General features: G+C 50.5%; 1 protein-coding gene and 1 long non-coding RNA gene across 6 annotated transcripts in view; both read left to right on the top strand.

The window, feature by feature from the left end:
• Positions 1-9,792, top strand: part of TFAP4 (transcription factor AP-4) — a 38,682-nt gene extending 28,890 nt beyond the window's left edge. For 4 of the 5 annotated variants that reach the window (XM_079121358.1, XM_079121360.1, XM_079121361.1 and 1 more), the window contains 6 exons: positions 5,875-6,040; positions 6,145-6,243; positions 6,615-6,785; positions 7,444-7,584; positions 7,825-7,980; positions 8,791-9,792. In XM_079121358.1, coding sequence (XP_078977484.1) covers positions 5,966-6,040; positions 6,145-6,243; positions 6,615-6,785; positions 7,444-7,584; positions 7,825-7,980; positions 8,791-8,985 — 837 coding nt within the window. In that variant the 5' untranslated portion in view covers positions 5,875-5,965 and the 3' untranslated portion in view covers positions 8,986-9,792. Of the gene's footprint in view, positions 1-1,032; positions 1,366-5,874; positions 6,041-6,144; positions 6,244-6,614; positions 6,786-7,443; positions 7,585-7,824; positions 7,981-8,790 lie in introns of those variants that run through there. The other variant, XM_079121359.1, reaches the window with a different exon arrangement.
• A 1,796-nt stretch (positions 9,793-11,588) lies between these two features.
• On the top strand, positions 11,589-18,346 carry LOC306649906. Its single transcript, XR_013760735.1, has 2 exons — positions 11,589-15,924; positions 17,542-18,346. It is a non-coding gene; the product is annotated as an uncharacterized lncRNA (long non-coding RNA).
• Positions 18,347-18,630: the final 284 nt, after the last annotated feature.

Below are 18,630 nucleotides of genomic sequence, written 5' to 3'. Positions count from 1 at the left end.
GTTTTGGTTGAGACTTCTGGGGCCTCCTAAGACTCTGGCTTTACTCCATCTCTGTCCCAAGTCCTCCTTTGGAAGAGGCCAGCAGACCACCAGGGGTTTTGAGTCTTGGTGACCCAGTGCTTGAGGTAGCAGGGCCTGCCTGTAGGTGCACAAGTCCTCAGCCTGACCCTCTTTAAGACAGTTACCAGTTGTGCACTGGGCACCAAGTCAAGGCCTCTAAGTTTGCTTACTTTTGTCTGGGGCCACAGGGTGAGGTGGAACGTCTGTCTGATGCAGTGTGTGGATTGGCTAGGACCTTCTGGCTGAGTGAATTTTCTTCTTTGGGTTGTCACAGGCTGGAGGACTTCACTTCATCATCTCTGTCTAGCTGAACCACCCCCGCCCCCCCTCTGTCTCCCCAGCCAGACAGATGGAGGGGGTTGTAGGGCACAGTGCTGCCTGGAGTTTTGGACATGTAGCCTAATGGTTCTCAGCCTTGGTAAAAATGGAACACCTCTAAGAAAGTGTCCGCAAGCTGTTACAGTGACATTCAGACTCTGAAAAGCAGGTGTATGGTGGCCTTATCTTTGTAAGCTCTTTTAAAAAAGTGCCAGGAAAAAGGGAGTTAGAGAAAAGTAAGGGTTTTGGATTCTTGGGTCCCTGATCCTATATTTAGAAACACTGACCTGACCTCTGGTGCTAAGGGTCTTGTCAGCCCCTGAGAGATCCATGAGTTGTTCTGGACACCTGGGTTCAAACCCTGGGAAACAGGGCATCCTGTTATCCTCCTAGTGTTTGTTTGTTTGTTTGTTCTGGGGATTGAACCCAGAGGTGCTCTACCACTGACCTGCACCCCATCTCTTGGGAAAGGTCTTGTTAAGTTGCCTGTGATTCTTTGGCTCAGGCCTCCTGAGTCACCAGGGTTACAGGCATCTGCCATTGTACTTGTTTCCCTCTATTTCCTCCTCCTCCTTCTTCTTCTTCTTCTTCTTCTTCTTCTTGCTTCTTTCTTCTTTCTTCTTCTTTCTTCTTCATTGGACTCAGAGGCGCTTAACCACTGAGTCACATCCCCAGCCCTTCTTATTTTTTCTTTTGAGATTCTCTCAGTTGCCAAGGGCCTCGCTAAGTTGCTGAGGCTGGCTTTGATCTTGGAATTCTCCTGCCTCAGCCTCTAGTTGCCACCATGCCCAGCTCTCTCTTTTTTAGGTTTTACCATGACCCTGTGAAACGAGGCAGTATTTCCACATTTTACAGTTGGGGGAGACAGAGGCTGTGAGAGACACAGTGACTTAGCTTGCGGTTCCACGGCTAGCAGGTGGCAAGGCTGAAGTTGACCCTTGAACCCATGTAGGGTTTCCTCTGATGGGCTGGAGGAGCTGGAGGGAGGTGAGGTGGGGGCAGAATGTCTCTGATGGAACAGCCTGGGCATCTTGTGTTTGAAGATCCAGGGGAGGGTGGCAGACTGGCTCTGGTGGGTTGGAGAGGGGTGTATGGGTAGAGGCAGTGGGACCTGCTGCAGAGAGAGAAGTGAGTGCCTCGGGCAGCCTTGGTGGGAAGGTTGTCCCTCTCTCCCTTTTTCTGGGTATGGGAGAAATCTTGTGTGGACTTCCTCAACTTTGTGTGGATGCTAAGTAACTCTGGGGTGTAGGAGTTGAGGAGATTGTGAAATGAGAGTTCTCAGTGACCAGCTGGAGGTAGGAGCTGGGCAGTCAGTTCGAGGGGATAGGGGATACTTGTCCTTGGGTTGGGTAGGAGGAACAGGTACTCGTCAGGGGTCTAGGTGTGCAGCGTACACCATGTCCCTGAACATCTGGTTGGGTTACTGTCCCAGATTTCTTGGAGTACTCTTGTAGGACGGATGGCAGTCCAGCCCTTGACACCCAAACCTGCTGCCCAAATTTCACAACTTGACCATTTAGCTGCCCAGTGTCCTGCCTTATTCCTTAGGCTAAGCAGGCCCTGGTAAGCCCTAGCAGACTGGCTGTCAGAGGGCAGTGAGGTGAGGGAGAAGAAGAAGCCGGAGCTACCTGCTGCCAGTGGTGTCTAGTCCCCTTCACTACCCACCTGGGGGAGTGTGAAGTCAGGGAATGGGTAGTGGGGCTTTTACCATATGGTTAGTTACTGTGAATTGAGTTTACTTTTGCAACACCCAGAAAAAGCTATAAGGAACTTTCAGGCATTTGCAGAAAGATCCACTTCATCCAGTGCAATATCACCTGGAAATGACAGTTAACCATCCTTCATCAATAGGAACCTTGGATTGGTCAGCATTTAGAAGAACTGATTGGTCAGCATTCTACCAGTCAGTATTCCTGGTTAAGTAACACTCCACTAATCAGAACCCCCGGTTATCATGTAGTCTGTTAAAAAGAGTTCGAAGCTGGGACTTCTGAGGCTGTTCAGATGAGTTATAATTGAGACTCAGGTCCACATGAAGAGCTGAGCTAGGGGAAGTCTCTTCTTGGAGTTAAGTTAAGCAGCTGGTTCCCGAGTCAGGGGGCTGAGCTGATGGGCTTGGAGGGAGGGGCGGGATGGAACATTTGGAGGAGCCTGGCTGGCAGCTTCTCCTGCAGAGGAGGAGCTGACATAGGTTCTGGCTCTCAGGGCTCTTTCTTCTGGAATTTTGGGGCTGGGGCTTTCAGGACAAGGACCCTATGGGTTTCTTTGACTCCCCAGTTATTAGGCATCCTGGGGGGCACAGAAAGGCTGAGTGAGAGTCAGCTCCCCAGGCTGAGTTTTATGGTGGGACTTGGGCAGGGAGTTGCAGGAACATACTTTCGACTGCACCCTGCTTTGTCCTTTGCCAGGTGTGACCTTGGGCAAGTCACTTCTTGTGGGCCTGGCCCCTCATTGGGGGAGAGTAGGGACACAAGCACTCTTTCTGCAGCTACACCCACCATGCTGAGCTCCCTGGGCTGGGTGTGAACTGTCAGTAGAGGGCACCAGCAGCTGGTGGGGTGTCTGCAGGAGCCTGCTGTGCCTTGGTCTGGCTGCCTGATCATGGGCACAGCCCAGGGCTCTGCACTGCTTATTACTGCAGCAAATCAGGGGAAAGTGTAAGTCTGTGAATACTGAGGAGCTACCAGAGTAAGAGCATGTACACAGCGCGTGGCCTTCTGAATGGATGACTGCTCCCTGTCAGTCAGAGGGGATGGTGTGGAGCCCTTTCTGCCCCACGGCTCCCCACCTGCTTGGGGTCCCAGCTTCACCACTTGCTGTAGCTGTTCCTTTCTGAGACTGTGTCTTTCTCTTTATATGGGAATCATCAAGCCACCTGACTCAGGAAGACTGTGACAATTCAATGTTAAGAATGCTAGCCAAGTGCATCTAGCACATTACATGAAGAATACAGGACGTATTTTACTTATTCCTCTACTGCTAAGCCCTCCAGGGGGCTAGCTCTGAGGGTGGATGAAGGTCTTTTCTTTGAGTCCCAGCCCCTGGTCAGCTCTGGCCTTTGGGTATCACCGGGAGGACAGAGACTGGGTCAGTGGTGGTGGTGGGGTATCCCCACATCTCTCCTAAGGGGATAGGAGTGCTCTCAGATTATAGTAGCCAGGTGGCTTGGCTTCCTGTGTTATTGCTCTCCAACTTTTTTGTTTTTTTTTTTTTTGGCCATGCTAGGGATTGAATCCAGGCCCTTGTACTTGCTTATATTCCACCATTGAGCTGCATCCCCGGTACTTTAAAAAAAAATTTATTTTGAGACAGTCATTGAGACTGGCCTTGAACTTGTGATCCTCCTGCCTCAGCCTCCCAAGTAGCTGAGATTATATGGGTGCACTACTACAGTGGCTTCTGTTCTCTTCTTGCCCACAAGGACCCCCCAGTGTTAACCCACCCACTGCAGAGCAGTCCCTATTCCCCTTGGCCTGTTGTTCCTCTGAGAAGGTGTGGTCTGAGGGCAGGGCCAGGCTCCGAAGGCAGATGAAGCCCAGCCTCTGCCCTGCTCTGTCTTTTTATTTTTGCAGACACTGTGTCACTCCCATTATGGGGCAGAACATTGGCAAAAAGGGAGGCACCGTGGCCTGAAGATGGGGAGATGGATATTCAGCTGTCTAACCTAAAACCCTGTCTATCCCCACTGTGGACCCTGAGTGAAGGGGAACTTCATCTGTAAAGGGAGGCCCTCTTCCTAGTGTGGACATTCCCAGGCCCTGTGAAGCCTGCACCCTGGGGCTCTGGGTGGGTCCCAGCCCTACCTTTGGGCCCTGATGGAGGAGGAGGCCTTGGCTTGGTGAAGCGGGAAGGGGCCGATTTGCCTCCAGACCCAGCAGTGGCTGAAGGGGAGCTAACTCCCAGCTGGCCACCCTCTCTGTTGGGAGAGAAAGCTGAGGCCTAGGAAGGGGAAGGGATGTGTCCAGAGTCCCAGAGGGAGCTGAGGTGGGAGAAAGGGGCAGGTTGGGTGGGGCAGAACAGGCCTTGACTGTTTCCAGCTGTTTGCTGTGTGTTCCCCTCCTGGGCTGCTGTGTAGCTCCTTTTCCCTGGGGATAAGGACAGAGGCCAAGTCACAGCAAGGGAGCTAGACCAGGCACCTCCTTGACCTTGAGTGCTGTGCAGAGACCTTTCCCTATTCCCCCAGTCCCAGGAGCACAAGCTTCCTTGGCTAAGGCCTGAAACAGGTCACCCTGGGAGGGCCCCTCAGGAAGAGGCCAGGGCTGTGGCTTTGGGTGGGGCTGGCGGCCTCTGCTAGGAGCCCAGCATCTGGAAGCCATCAGGCCAGGGGCGGGGTGGGGGAGCTGCAGGGGAGGGCTGGGAGGGGGGCATGCCTCCTCCAGGCCACACACAGGCCCACCCCTCGGGAGCAGTGGTGCAGGCCCACAGGCTCCCCTGCTGTCTTGCCTGCTGCCAGTGCCTCTGGGCCCGCAGCCTGGCCCCCTTTCCTGGCTGTCTTCTCACTCACACCACTGGCCACTGCTCCTGCAACATGCAGTAATGCCGCCCACAGCATGCTGGGAGTCCCACTTCTCTGGCATAGAGTGGGCCTGCCTTTTGGAGTAGGTGGGCTCCAGGGAAAACTGTCCCAGGGGTTGTTGGCTTGTCATCCCCTCTGTGGAGTGAGTGGAACCCACCCATCTTTTGTGAAGTCTTGGTCTGGGGGGCTGGAGTGGGGGCTAGGGGAGTGTGACTGGAGACCTGACTGTAGGGGTGGGAAGGGAGGAGTGGCAAAGGTGGGTCTGAAGGAGGTGGTCCAGATGCACAGCCTAGAGCTCAGAAGCGTCCCAGGAGTGTCTCCAGTTGTGGTCTGGGGTCCACCTGCATCAGGAGGCTACAGGATCTCACCTAGATCTAGCCAGATACTGGAGCCAGCACCGAGGGGTCTGTAGTACATAGATTCCTGAGTAGTAGTAGTAGTAGTAGTAGTAGTAGTAGTAGTAGTGTGTGTGTGGGTGCACTGCAGCTCCAGCGCCAGCATAGGGCCTTGCATGTGCTAGGCAAGGCCCTACATCCCTATCTATCCCTTTGTTAAATTTGATTTTGAGACAGCATCTTGCTAAGTTGCTAGGCTGGTCTCAAGCTTGTGATCTTGCCTCAAGCTTGTGATCTTGCCTCAACCTCCTGGACTAGCTAGGATTACAGGTGTGTGCCACCTCACCCAGATTCCTGGGTGTTTCTGATACCCAAACATGGCTGGTAGCCTCTGTTCTGGAGGACAGATCTCTTTCCAGGAAGCGTTCTGAGCAGGATGCCCTTGGCTAAAGCCAGCTGTCCAGGGAGCACCTCTCTGTCATCTTTGCCTGGGTGTAGACATAAATGTGATCTGGCATCTTTTTGCAGCAGGGTGGGGATGCAGGTTACAACCAGCGCCCTCTGGAGATGAATTTGAAGGCAAGTCCACTGGGGGTGGGGTCCACAGTACACCTGGCCTGAGCCTGTCCCCATCCTTCTTGGCAGCCTTGCCAACATTCCACTGACCCCAGAGACCCAGCGGGACCAGGAGCGACGAATTCGGCGAGAGATTGCCAACAGCAACGAGCGGAGGCGCATGCAGAGCATCAACGCGGGCTTCCAGTCCCTCAAGACCCTCATCCCCCACACAGATGGAGAGAAGCTCAGCAAGGTGAGCAGGGAGGGCTTCCTGGAGGAGTTGGCAGGCTGTGGTAGGGAGAGGACGTGAACTTGGTCAAATACGACTGGCCTGACTTTGGTCCCTTTTGCCCTTAGGCAGCCATTCTCCAGCAGACAGCCGAGTACATCTTCTCCCTGGAGCAGGAGAAGACCAGGCTCCTGCAGCAGAACACGCAGCTCAAGCGCTTCATTCAGGTACCTGGAGGGGGCCTCCTTATGTCAGCACCCTCCTCCTGGCTCTCTCACCCCAGCATAGGCAGGCCTGGACCCAACCAGGATGCAGACGGGGCTGCAGGTCCCATCTTGTCCATGGGACCTGCCTGCTTCATGCCCTTGCCTTCCTGCCAGGGCCTCAGTTTTCCCATTTGGTGCAATGGAGTGGACTCTGGAAGGACCATGTGACTTTCCCTTCCTGGCATTTGACCAGTTTGTTGGATTTGCAGAATGGGCTCCCTAGGTGGGACCACCTGTGTTGGGCAGCTCAATGGGGTCTGCCGTGGAGCCCACCTCCATGGTGGTGTTAGTGGTGTGGGATGTCACACTCACCGACCCGTTGGGGTCCCTAGGAGCTGAGTGGCTCATCTCCGAAGCGGCGGCGAGCGGAGGACAAGGACGAGGGCATTGGCTCCCCCGACATCTGGGAAGATGAGAAGGCGGAAGACCTGCGGCGGGAGATGATTGAGCTGCGGCAGCAGCTGGACAAGGAGCGCTCAGTGCGCATGATGCTGGAGGAGCAGGTGAGGCGGTGCCCTCTGCCGGCCGGGCGCGGTGCCGCGGGCGTGGAGGATGGATTCTGTGGTCTCTTCTGCCCTGGCGCCTTCCGTTTAGCAGGTATTTACGGGCGCACCTGCTCTGTGCCGGTCCTAGGAATGGAGAACAGCCAGATAGGGTCCTACCTATAGGGCCGCCTTTTATGTGGGAGTGAGGGGAAACAGTCAAAGGCTCTTGCAAGTGTGTACGGAGGGCTGGGTATAGATCAGTGATGCGTAGCATGTAAAGCCCTGGGTTCAATCCCAGCACCAAAAACAAACAAAACAAACCCCAAAGCCTGATAAAACCAAAGAACCTGAGATGAAAGCCATGAAGAGCTGGGCCATCAGGAGGCGGGTGACCTGCTTCTCCAGGGGTCCCTGCAGTGCTACATGGAAACCAGCTAACCAGGCAAAGAAGGGAGAAGGGTGTTCCAGGTGGAAAGAATGGAACAAAGAGCTGGAGGGAGGCCTGGTGGGCTCGGGGAGGACTTTGGTTTCCACCCTGAGGAGGGTGCTGAGTGCCAGGGTTTAGGTTTGGAGCATGCTTTGTGCTTGGGTTTGATTTTAGTGAATGGCTTGCTTTGCTGTGGTGCAGCAGGCGTGGTTTGGCCTGCTCTTGAACGCTGTGGGGCTCCACCTGCAGGTGCGCTCGCTTGAGGCCCACATGTACCCGGAAAAGCTCAAGGTGATCGCCCAGCAGGTGCAGCTGCAGCAGCAGCAGGAGCAGGTGCGGCTGCTGCACCAGGAGAAACTGGAGCGGGAACAGCAGCACCTGCGGACCCAGGTGAGCAGGAGGGGCCCCTGCAGACTGCCCTGGGGTCCCTCTATCCCCTCCAAGGGCATGCCCCCCAATAACCTGAAGATCTCCCACTAGACCCTGGACCACCTTCCAGTAGTGCCACACCAGAGACCACATGGGTCTTTGCGGGGGCAAATAAGATCCAAACTACAGGACTGCCCATGAGTGAGGGAGGGTGATGGGCTGGAAGAGCCTTTGGAGAGACTGAGGGCTTCTGTCTTGCAGCTCCTGCCCCCTCCAGCCCCTACGCACCACCCCACAGTGATTGTGCCAGCACCAGCTCCCCCCCACTCCCACCACATCAATGTTGTCACCATGGGCCCCTCCTCAGTCATCAACTCTGTTTCCACATCCCGGCAAAATCTGGACACCATTGTGCAGGTACCTGAGCTTGGGGAAGGGGCAGCTTATGGTGAGGACCTCTGGGAAGAGACTTTTTAGGGGAGATTAGAAAAAAGGGAAGGAAGAGGAGCCAGAAGGGGCTTGAGTTGGGAGGAGTCTGGATGCCCCTGGGGAGGTCTCCCTGTGTCTCTGGGGACAAAGAACTGGGCATTGGCCTGGCACATGAACTGAGTTCTTTTCCTTGTGGTAGATTTTGCTGAGAGGCTCCTTTGGGCGTAGAGCCTCCTGGTTACTAAGCTCCTGCAGTTTTTGAGTTGGTCCAGAACTTTCTCTTACCTCCATTTCCCAGAACCTGGGATGGGGTGGAGGTGGCAGTGGCTGGGTGGGTTGTCCTTACACCTTCTATCAAGTTCCGTGGGCAACATAAGGAAATTAGCTAATTACTAATGAAATAATCCCAAAACGCCAAAACAGGAAAAAACCCTTCTAACCCCCCAGACCTTTAGTTGCCCATAAACCCAGCACACTGAATGATGAAATTTATAACAAAGGCCTTTAATAAGTTAGCAGGCAGACTTTAAAATATATAAATATGTGAGAGATGCTCATTTCCGGGCAGCACTGGGACTGTGGGTTCCGGAAAGGGGTTCTTCAACTTAATGGAGGGAGGGGTTTCTAAAGTTTGTTTCCCCTGGACTCTAGCAGCACTCCCCTTTGCCAGGTTTATTTCTGGACAGTTCTGGGGTATGTGTTTTGGGGGGAGGTGATGGCTGGCCCAGGTTCCCCCTTGTCTCCTGGCTGGCTGGGCATCTCCAAACAGAGCCTCCTCAGTGGCCTGTTTCTACGCAGGCAATCCAGCACATCGAGGGCACCCAGGACAAGCAGGAGCTGGAGGAGGAGCAGCGACGAGCGGTCATTGTGAAGCCTGTCCGCAGCTGCCCGGAGGCCCACACCTCTGACACAGCCTCTGATTCAGAGGCCTCAGACAGTGATGCCATGGACCAGAGCCGGGAGGAGCCATTGGGGGATGGGGAGCTTCCCTGACCACCCCCAGCCCTCCTCTCCCTTGTGGGGGCTGGAGGGGGTCGGGGCAGCAACAGAGAGAAATGTGGGTGAATGAGTGAGAAATTTTTACAAAATTATGATGACATTTGGGTCTCTTTTATGACCTCTTTTTTCAATACTGTAAATCAACCTTTGAACGAAGCCACTCAAGCCAGGGTCCCGGGGCTGGGGTGGTGCAGAGTGTGTGGGAGCATCGGGACCCCAGGGCTGGCCCTCAGCCCTGGGGGCTGGGGGACGCTGACACTGAGGTGCCTGGCCTCTCTCCGCCAAAAAACATTTTTTTCATTTGAATATGTTTTTAAGAACAGGGAAAATCAAACGAAATCCCAAGATATTTCCTCCCTCCCCAGAGCCAGCCCTACACCTGTCAGTCTTCAATCCTTCCCTCCTCTGTTTGGTTTTCTTCTTTCTTCCTTAAGCACTTACATGGGTTGGGGGTCAGGCTGGGTCGGGCTTTCTGGGGGGCCCGGGGGTCTGTGTTGCTTCTTGGTTGGGGTTTGCTGCTGCCCTTCTCCCTTCCCCCTCCCCATCTCAGCACCAGGACTCTCCATCCCCCAGCCCACCTCTCCCTCCAGGTCCCATTCTCAACCCCAGAATGTCTTTGTCTCTCTCTTTTTGTTTTGTTTGTTGTTGGTTTTATTTTGGTTTAGATTTTTTTTTAAAAACAATTTTGAGGTCTTTGTGTCCAAGGAGAAGCTATTATATTTTGTTAAAAAGTGCGGGAAAAACCAAGAGGCCACTGTGCCTTTGTAAAGAAACAAAATAAAATTTGTACTTTGTTTTTTAGATTTTGTGTCTCTTGGGGTGCACTGTCCTGAGAACCTGGACAAGGCTACCTGACCTAGAGTAGGGGGTGCTCTTTGGACCCCCAGCTCCAGAGGGGCCTATGTGAACATGACACCCACAACTTGTGTGTGGGTTGTGATGAGAAATTGGGATCCCCATATTCCCTGGAATTACTCCGGGTATTCTGCAAAGATGGAGGGTGGTGTTGAGGGTCAAGAGAAAGAGCAAACAAGCAAGAACATGGTTGTTCAGGGGTCCTACTTCCTAGGCTTGTGTAATTCCCTTGAACCTCAGTCTCCTCATTTGTAGAAGGGAAGGAAACATGCTCTCATGGTGTGGTGAATATGTGCCCAGATCCTAGCCTTGGTCTGCCAGTGCTCAACCTTCCAACTAAGACAAGCCACTTCCTCTGAGTTTGTTTCCTTTTTTGAAAATTAGAGGTAATGCTATCCCAGGCTCTTCATATATTGACAAAGTTACACCACCTACCTAGTTCCAAAGCTCCTATCATTCCAAAAGTAATGCCTTACCTGTTAAGCAGTCACTCTCCGTTCCTTCTCCCAGTCCCTGCAGCAACGATCTCATTTTTTTAGTTTATTATTTTTGTGGTACTGGGAATTGAACCCAGGGGCACTCCACCATAAAATACATAAAGATACATCTTTAGCTGGGCATGGTGTTGCACGCCCATCCCAGCAGCTCGGGAAACTGACGCAGGAGGATCACAAGTTCAAAGCCAGCCTCAGCAAAAGCGAGGCACTAGGCAACTCTGAGACCCTGTCTCTAAGTAAAGCACAAAATAGGTCTGGGGAAGTGACTCAGTGGTCGAGTGCCCCTGGGTTCAATCCCCGGTAACCCCCCCCCCCCCAAAAAAAAAAGGATACAGTTTTAGCCTTATTTTTTGAGGCAGGGTCTCCTAAATTGCTCAGGCAGGCCTGGAACTTAGGGTCCTGCCTCAGCCTCCCAAGGAGCTGGGATCATAGGCGTGTGTCACTGCGCCTGGTTTCGTTTTAGCTTTAAAAAAATTTAATTGTATTTATAATTATATTTAGTAAAATTAACATTCTAGGTTTGGGTTTTGTGAGTTTTGACAAATGGCCATCAGTTGGGTGACCACCATCACAATCGAAATGGGAATTCGTCTCCTCATCCCCAGTGTTCCCCCACGCTCCTCTGTGATCCGCACAGCGGGGCAACCCTTCTGATCGATTCTCTACTGTTCTGCCTTTTCCAAAAATGCCATATAAGGAGAATTATACGGTATTTAGGCGCTTGAACCTGGCTTCCTTCACTCCAACTCCTTTTGACTGCATTCAGCGTGGTTTGCGCCCCTGAGGGGTGGGCCTCAGCTGGCACCTGGGCCGGCACACCCCTCCCTAAGGCCAGTGGAGCGACATTTTCCCGCCGGGTGGGAGGCAGCAGACCCAAGAGTGACGGAACTTCCAAGAGGATCAACAGAGAGCGCTGTGGGCCCAGAACGTCGGGCCCGGGCCAGAACGGAGGCTCCGCCTTCTTCCGGTCCCTGTGGGCCGCTCCATTACCACAGGCCAGAGGCGGGGCTTGGAGGCGGGGTCAAGGAAATCACCCCTCGCCCGACCAGCAGCCGCGAGTCCCAGCAAGCAACGGAAATCGAGGGCGCGGCTGAGGCCCCGCCCCTTCCCGGACTAGCTCCGCCCCCGCCCCGTCAGCGCGCATGCTCTTTGACGCCGGGAGGGGGGCTTGTTGAGCGCGCTCCCGCCAGCACGCTCTTTTGGCCCCGCCCCCGCGCCAGGCGTCGGTACTCTTACGCACGCCCGGCTCGCAGACGCCTGGGACGCCACTGGCGCTTTGTATCCTATCCTCCTGCGCTCACAGGTGACTCCGGGTTTCCGTGCGCTTTCTCGCGTGTGACGGAAGCCACCGTAAAACAGTCAAGGAACAGGTGACACGGATTTTTATAAGGCGGCCAGTTCTTCTGGAGCGTCCGGAGCAGTCACCTCGGCGTGCCTGGCGAATGTCCGAACGTAGGCTGTCTGGGCGCCCTCCCTTTTCCTGGAGCGCGGGCGTGGCGGCGGCCGGCGCGCAGAGGATGCGGGAAGCGTGGTTTTAGTCTTGGGAAGGGGAAGTGGGGTGGGAGCGACGTGACTCCTGCAACTTTCAGCATCACCCCATTTTTCCTGTTTGTGTGCTGGGGATTGAGCCCAGGGCCTGGCGCATGCTCGGAACGTCCTACCCCCCGAGCCCCAGCCCCTGTTAAAGCTTTCTTTCGTGTGAACTGTGTAACTTGTTAAGATTTGGATGCTTATCAGTTTTCACAAACCGAACACACACGCACCTGTGTAGCTAGAGCCCCATCAAAGCCCCGGAAGCCCTCTCGTGCCTTCTACCTGTCACTGTCCCGCAAATGCTTTTTCTTTTAAGCATTTTATACTTTGAAGTGATTAGCAACGTACCGGGAGGTCCTGCGCAACTTCACCCAGCCTCCTTCAGGGCTAACATTCTTCCAGCCCCGAATAGGAGCCACGTGACTGGCTTTAGTGCCATGCGCCGGGATTATTAAGTTTTTGCAAGTTTTACACATACACCTGCAATGTAGGACGGTTCTTGTGGGTGGGAATTCTCACCAGAACTTACCATTGCCAGATCGTTAGGATGACTTAAGTCATTTTGGTAGATGTATAGTGGGGAAGTCTAGGTGATTATGATTTCTGTCAACATGGATTAATTTTGTCTACTTTAAAACTTTATGTAAACCATGCTTTTTGTCTGTCTTCTTTTAGTCAACATAATGTCTCTGAGATTCATTTGTGTTTTTGTGTATATCAGGGTTTTTTTGTACAGTACCTGTTATTGAACCCAGGGGTACTCCACTACGGAGCTCCATCCCTGGCACATTCCCTTCTCCCCTTAACTACTACGTCCCAGCCCTTCCTATTTTTTATCTTGAGACAGTCCTGAGTTGCTGGGTTTACAGGAGCCTGGCAACAATTTTTTTTTTTTTTTTTTTTGGTACTGGGGATTGAACTCCTCCCTTTTACTTTTGTTTTTGAGGCTAACCTTGAACTTCCCGTTTTCCTGTCTCAGCCTCTAGAGTTGCTGTGATTCTAGGTATGCACACACCTAGCATCATTTTGTTCATTTTTATTGCTAAGTACTATTCCATTGTTTGAATATTCCACAGTTTGCTTATCCATTGACCTAGTGATGGGCATTTGAATTGTTTCTAACTTATGACTATTATGACTACATTTTTGTAGATACTGTCCCTCAAATGGCTTATGAATTGGTTTAAGTGACAATTCAAATTTCCCCTAAGCATGCCCTTGACTCTCTTTGGTGAGTTCCTTTGGGAGAGAGGCTGGGCATTCTTGTTCTTAGTGTCCTATTGTCCTATCCAGCCTATTTTAGGGTCTCTGTCAGGGATATGCTTCAAGGGAAATGAGTTCTGTCTGTGCTGAGAATGTCGTCAAGGAGTGTTACATGTCCTCTTTACAACAATTCTCAGAAGTTTTTTGTTTGTTTGTTTTTTTTTTTTTTTGTTCCTCATACTGGCATTGAACCCAGGGCTTCCATGCATGTTGGGTAAATGCTGTACCACTGAGCTACTTCCCTAACATTTTTAATTTTATTTTGAGACAGAGTCTTGCTAAATTACCTAAGCTGGCCTCAAACTTGCAATCCTCCGGCTTATCCTCCCAAGCAGGTGGAATTACAAGAACGTGCCACCACACCCAATCATCTCAGGAAATCTTTGTTCTTATTTTAAGAACATTGTGCATTGGGCAAGTGGTCAAATTACACACATGTGAGGGACTTAAATATATAGTGTCCTTTGTTTTTCCGCTAGCCTTACTAATGTTTCCATTTCATGCCGCTCCTGTTTCTTTTCTGTTTCTTCCAGTTTATGCTTGCACACTATATTTTGTGAATTCTTGGGAGCCATCTTTATACTTTTTTGGTATAGCATAACGACCCTTGTGCTATGATTTGGGGTTGTCTTTGGGCATGCAGTACAGTGATGCCCAAGCTCTGTTAGATGTTTGAAGGAAGAGGAGGTCTATTGGAAGAGGGGGCCCTTCCTATGACCTTGGCCCTCCTCAGTGCTGACTACCGGGCCCAAGACCAGTATGTAGAGCACATGCAAATCCTCAAGCAGCCTCTTGGAGCTGACTGACTTCACCGTCCTTAGCCCATCCTACTGTCCCTCCTGTATTCAGCTGCTTCTCTGTGCTTTCCTTGATGCTGTTGGTAATGTAGCATTCGCCTTTTTCACACTCTGGAGTTCAGCTTGCCCTGACCAAGTCCTGGAGTGGGGGGTGAGGCTCGTCCCTCCCCTCTTCTCTTGCCCTGTTTAAGAAACTTCTCTTACAAGTTTCTTCTGTTGATTGACAAGAACGTGTGCTGAGAGGAGGGGTAGGACTGGGGGCTGCAAGCAGGACAAACCCTAAATCTGGAAGCCGCACAAAGGAATGAGCTCCTCAGGCTGGCGCTCCCCACCACACCCCTAGTGTTGAAAAGGAGATAGGAGTGACAGCTGCAATGTTTTCTGAATTAGAGGGTCCAAGTCAAGGGTTCCTTCAGGGTGCCACCTGTCTCAGTGGACATTCTTAAGATTAAATAGGCAACAGGCAAATGATTGGAGAAGGTTGTAGGTGCTCTAAGCACCTCAGAGATTGACTGTTTCCACGTTTCTCCTATTATCTCCTGCCCTGTGAGAGGCAAAGACTCCTGAAAATTCTGAATGCAAAGAGAATTAACAAATAGCTGCTATTCTTTATTTGGTACCAGGGATTGAACTTGGCGCACTTTACCACTGAGCTACATCCCTAACCCTTTTTTTTTTGGGTGCTGGGGATCGAACCCAGGGCCTCGTGCTTACAAAGCAAGCACTCTACCGACTGAGCTATCTCCCCAGCCCCCCCCAACCCTTTTTATATTTATTTATTTTGGTACTGAGGATTGAACCCAGGGGTACTTAACCGCTGAGCCACATCCCCTTTTTATTTTTTATTTTAAAACAGGGTCTTGCCTTGTTGCTTAGAGGCTCACTAAATTGCTTAGGCTGGCCTCCAACTTGGAATCCTTCTGCCTCAGTCTCCTGAGTCATTGGGATTATAGGCATGTGCCACAATGCCTGGTGTGTTTATTATTTTGAGATTAGGTCTTGCTAAATTGCTGAGACTGGCCTTGAACTTTGAATCCTCTTGCCTCAGCCCCCAGTTGCAGGGATTATAGGTGAGTGCCACTATGCCTGACTACTGTTTCTTTGTAGGAGAAAGAAATGCCACTGAGGCTGGAAGAGTACTGAGGGTTGAGGGATGACTTGTTTGCCATCAGGGGAGGAGCTGTATCTCTGGTGGGAAGTTGAGATGGCAGGTGGGGAAGAAAGCTACAGCCCATCGTGTATTCAACAACAGTGGCTGCTCTCTAGTGGTGAGCTCCCTGTCACTGGGGGCATTTAAATAGGCTAAATAAGTATCTGTCAGAGTTATTGAAGAAGGGATTACTGCATTGGTGAAATTTGGGTCCTTCTAAGATAGATAACTGATAGTTTCCAAGGCAAATGGGATATTTGTCATTCCTTTCAATGAGATTTACTTGTTGGGCCTGCTTAGTATGGAGTGCAACACATCTGAACACAAATGCTGCCTGAGTTATCAGGGTCCAGCCCAGTTTTCACAGACCATTGAGGAATGTTTGAGATGTGGATTGATCTAGCAAGTCAGCAGCCAAAGAGAGCAGGCTTTAGGAACTGTGTGTCAGGATTTTTAACATTCTAGGTCCAGCTGAAGGGTCCTATGTACTTTTACTCTGCCTACCCACCTGACGCCCACTGTCACCCCACCATCTGCTCTTTACACTTTGTGCTGATTCATGGAGCTGCACAGTTGGCCCTTGTTCTTGCCAGTGTGCTGATTGGAATTCAATGGAAAGTTAAAACATCTGCCCTGCTAGCATCTTGCTTTTTCCTCACAGTGGTTCTGTGAACTTGACCGCCCAAGGTCCCAAGAGACCACCCGTCTTCCTAATTCTCTTCAGTTGTGTGTCGCCGAGCTCTGGCCTAAGTATTTTCTCCACCAGAGAAGATATGGTGGTTCCTTGATAGGAACACTTAAAGAGGAGCAGCCCTCCGAGAGTGAAATGGAAAAAGAGGTAATGGGTTTGTAGACCCCCACAGAATTGGCGGAGACGGGGGTCGCAGAACCCCTCCTTTCCTTCACAACTCAACTACCCTAGAGTCTCTCCCACCTGTAACTTTTCTGAAGATAAATCCCTCACCACACCAACCTAGCATGTGCAGGGATACTGGAAACTGCACATAATTCTGATACAAGGATGTGGGCTGGACTAGAAGTAGACAGACCCAGGAATGTGCTTCCTGCAGAAACCAGTCAGGCCTGAGCCCAGGAAATGAAAATGTGGGGTAGATTTGGGGAGGGTTTCTGTCAGCTTTGTAGCATTATAACAAAATAGGTTACTTAAGAAGTAAACAAAGGTTTATTTTATTTTTTTAATCATATGTTGTTTATTATATTTTATTTATTTATTTGTTTGTTTTCCTGGTGCTAGGGATCAAACCCAGGGCCTTGTACACACTAGGCAAGAGCACTATCACTGAGTCATAGGTTCAGGCGAAGGATTTTATTTTGGCTCATGGTTCTGGAGGTTTAAAGTGGGAGGTTTGGCATTCTGGTTAAGGGCCGCACATCATGGTGGGAATGTTCTTGGGTTGAGCTAGGAAGCAGAGGACATTAGTGTTCCACAATCCTTTTTGAGAGCACATCCCCAGTGACCCACCTCCCATTAGCCCATACTTTCTAAAGGTTTATAGCACCTCCATACTGCTACCTTTTAATAGAGACCTTTGAGGGGCACTATTTAAACGCACACCATAGCACTCCCCTAGAAGACATTTGCCCCAGAAGCCTCTCCAGAATCAGCCAGCCTCTCAGGTAAGGAGGGAAGGAAGCCACTGCTTCAGTGCCCCTCCCTGAACACCTGGTCTGTGCTGTGGACAGAGTACTCGCTCCTTTGTTAGTCTGTTCCTGTGCTGGCAGTTAATATACTCTTTATATTGATTTGAAACATCTGGTGTAACTTTTGCCAAGCAAACCTGGCTCTGCCCTCAGGAACCACACAGAAGGAGCATTTAGCAATTAAGATGACCTGTCCGTTCCTCCAAATAAATGGTAGTGATCATGGTGTTGACTTTCCAGTTCTGAGACTTATTTCATAGGACAAAGTTTTCCAGGAATATATGGTACTTTTTCCCTTTCTAGAAACTCCTCCCATGTTCTGTCCTGGAGCATGGTCTCAGACCCAGATCTATAGTAGCCCGTCACAAACCTTCTGTCCCTTTGTCCCAAGACACTACCTTCTACCCATCCAGGTCCCTAACCCCCACTCAATTCAACCAGACATAGGAAAACCCTGATGTATAAAGCATTTATGTGGGTGATTCTTTACCAAAAGACTTTATAAAATAATTCATCAAATGATTTCTTGCAAACCACTGCCCAAACAAACCCACTGCTTGTTTCATAGATCAGGTTTAATTGGGACACATAAATGTCAATTTGTTTCTATTGTCTGTGGCTGCTCTTGCAAAGAGCAGAGGTAAGGAATTGCAGTTGCCTGCAAAACCTAAACCTCTTACTGCCTGGCCCCTGTTGCAGGGCATTGGAAGTGGATTCTGAATGGCCACGGTACAGGGTTATTCTCTGGCAACGCACCTATTCTCAAGACATGCTGCTTCTCTGTTCATCCAAGGACTGTCTCAAGGAACAGCAGCCCAAGGTGGTCAGGAGCAGGCATGTGTGGAGATTGGTGACTTCAGAAAATGGACTGGAACCCTCAGACCAAGGCTGAGCTAGGAGAGGGGAGCTTCTGGAATTAGGAGGTGATGGCAGCAGTGGATGATTTGGGGTGACATTTCTCAGGGCCGTGTGAGTTCTGTTTCAGAATTTGTGATTCAAGAGGCCTTTTTTTTTTTTTTTTTTTTTTTCTGTGGTACTGGGATTGAACCCAGAGGCACTTTACCACTGAGCTACATCCCCAGCCCTTTTCAGTTTTTCTTCCTTTTTTTTTTTTTTTTTTTTTTAAATTTTTACAGACTGCATTTTGATTCATTATACACAAATGGGGTACATCATTTCGTTTCTATGGTTGTGCACTTCAGTTTTTATTTTGAGGAAAGGTCTTGCCAAGTTGCCCAGGCTTGTCTTGAACTTGCAATTCTCCTGTCTCAGTCTCCCTAATTGCTAGGATTTCAAGAATTCACTTTCAGTTGAACCTGTCTTCCTTTTTAATCTCTTGTTTTCCAAACAGTACTTTTTTTCCTATTTTATGCTATTTTATGTTTGTTTTGTTGTCTGGAATGGAACCCAGGGCTTCATGCATATTAGGCAAATGCTCTGCCCCTGGTGGGTTCAATCTGCAGTACACAGAAAAAAAAAAAATCACAAAATAAAATTTATAAAGGTGAGGATGAGATGGTTGCAGTGGTGCATACCTGTAAGTCTAGCACCTGAGGAGTATAGGATTGTGAGTTTGAGGCCAGCCTCAGCAATTTAGTGAGGCCTTAAGCAACTTAGGAAGGTCCTGTCTCAAAAATAAAATAAAAAGGACTGGGGATATAGCTCAGTGGTAAGGTATCCCAGGGTTCAATTCCCAAAACCAAAGTGGATGGGGAGACAGAGGATATAGCTTAGTGGTAGAGCACTTGCTTAGCATTTGTGAGATCCTGGGTTCATCCCCCAGTACCACACATAAAAATTTCATATAAATATTTGTGTATACATACATTTTTGTTTTCATACAAATGTGTGTATATATACTTACGTACTCATATAATAGAAT

This window comes from Sciurus vulgaris (genome assembly GCF_902686455.1).
Source record: "Sciurus vulgaris genome assembly, chromosome: 18".
Lineage (NCBI taxonomy): Eukaryota > Metazoa > Chordata > Mammalia > Rodentia > Sciuridae > Sciurus > Sciurus vulgaris.
This window is presented reverse-complemented; position numbering and strand designations above follow the sequence as displayed.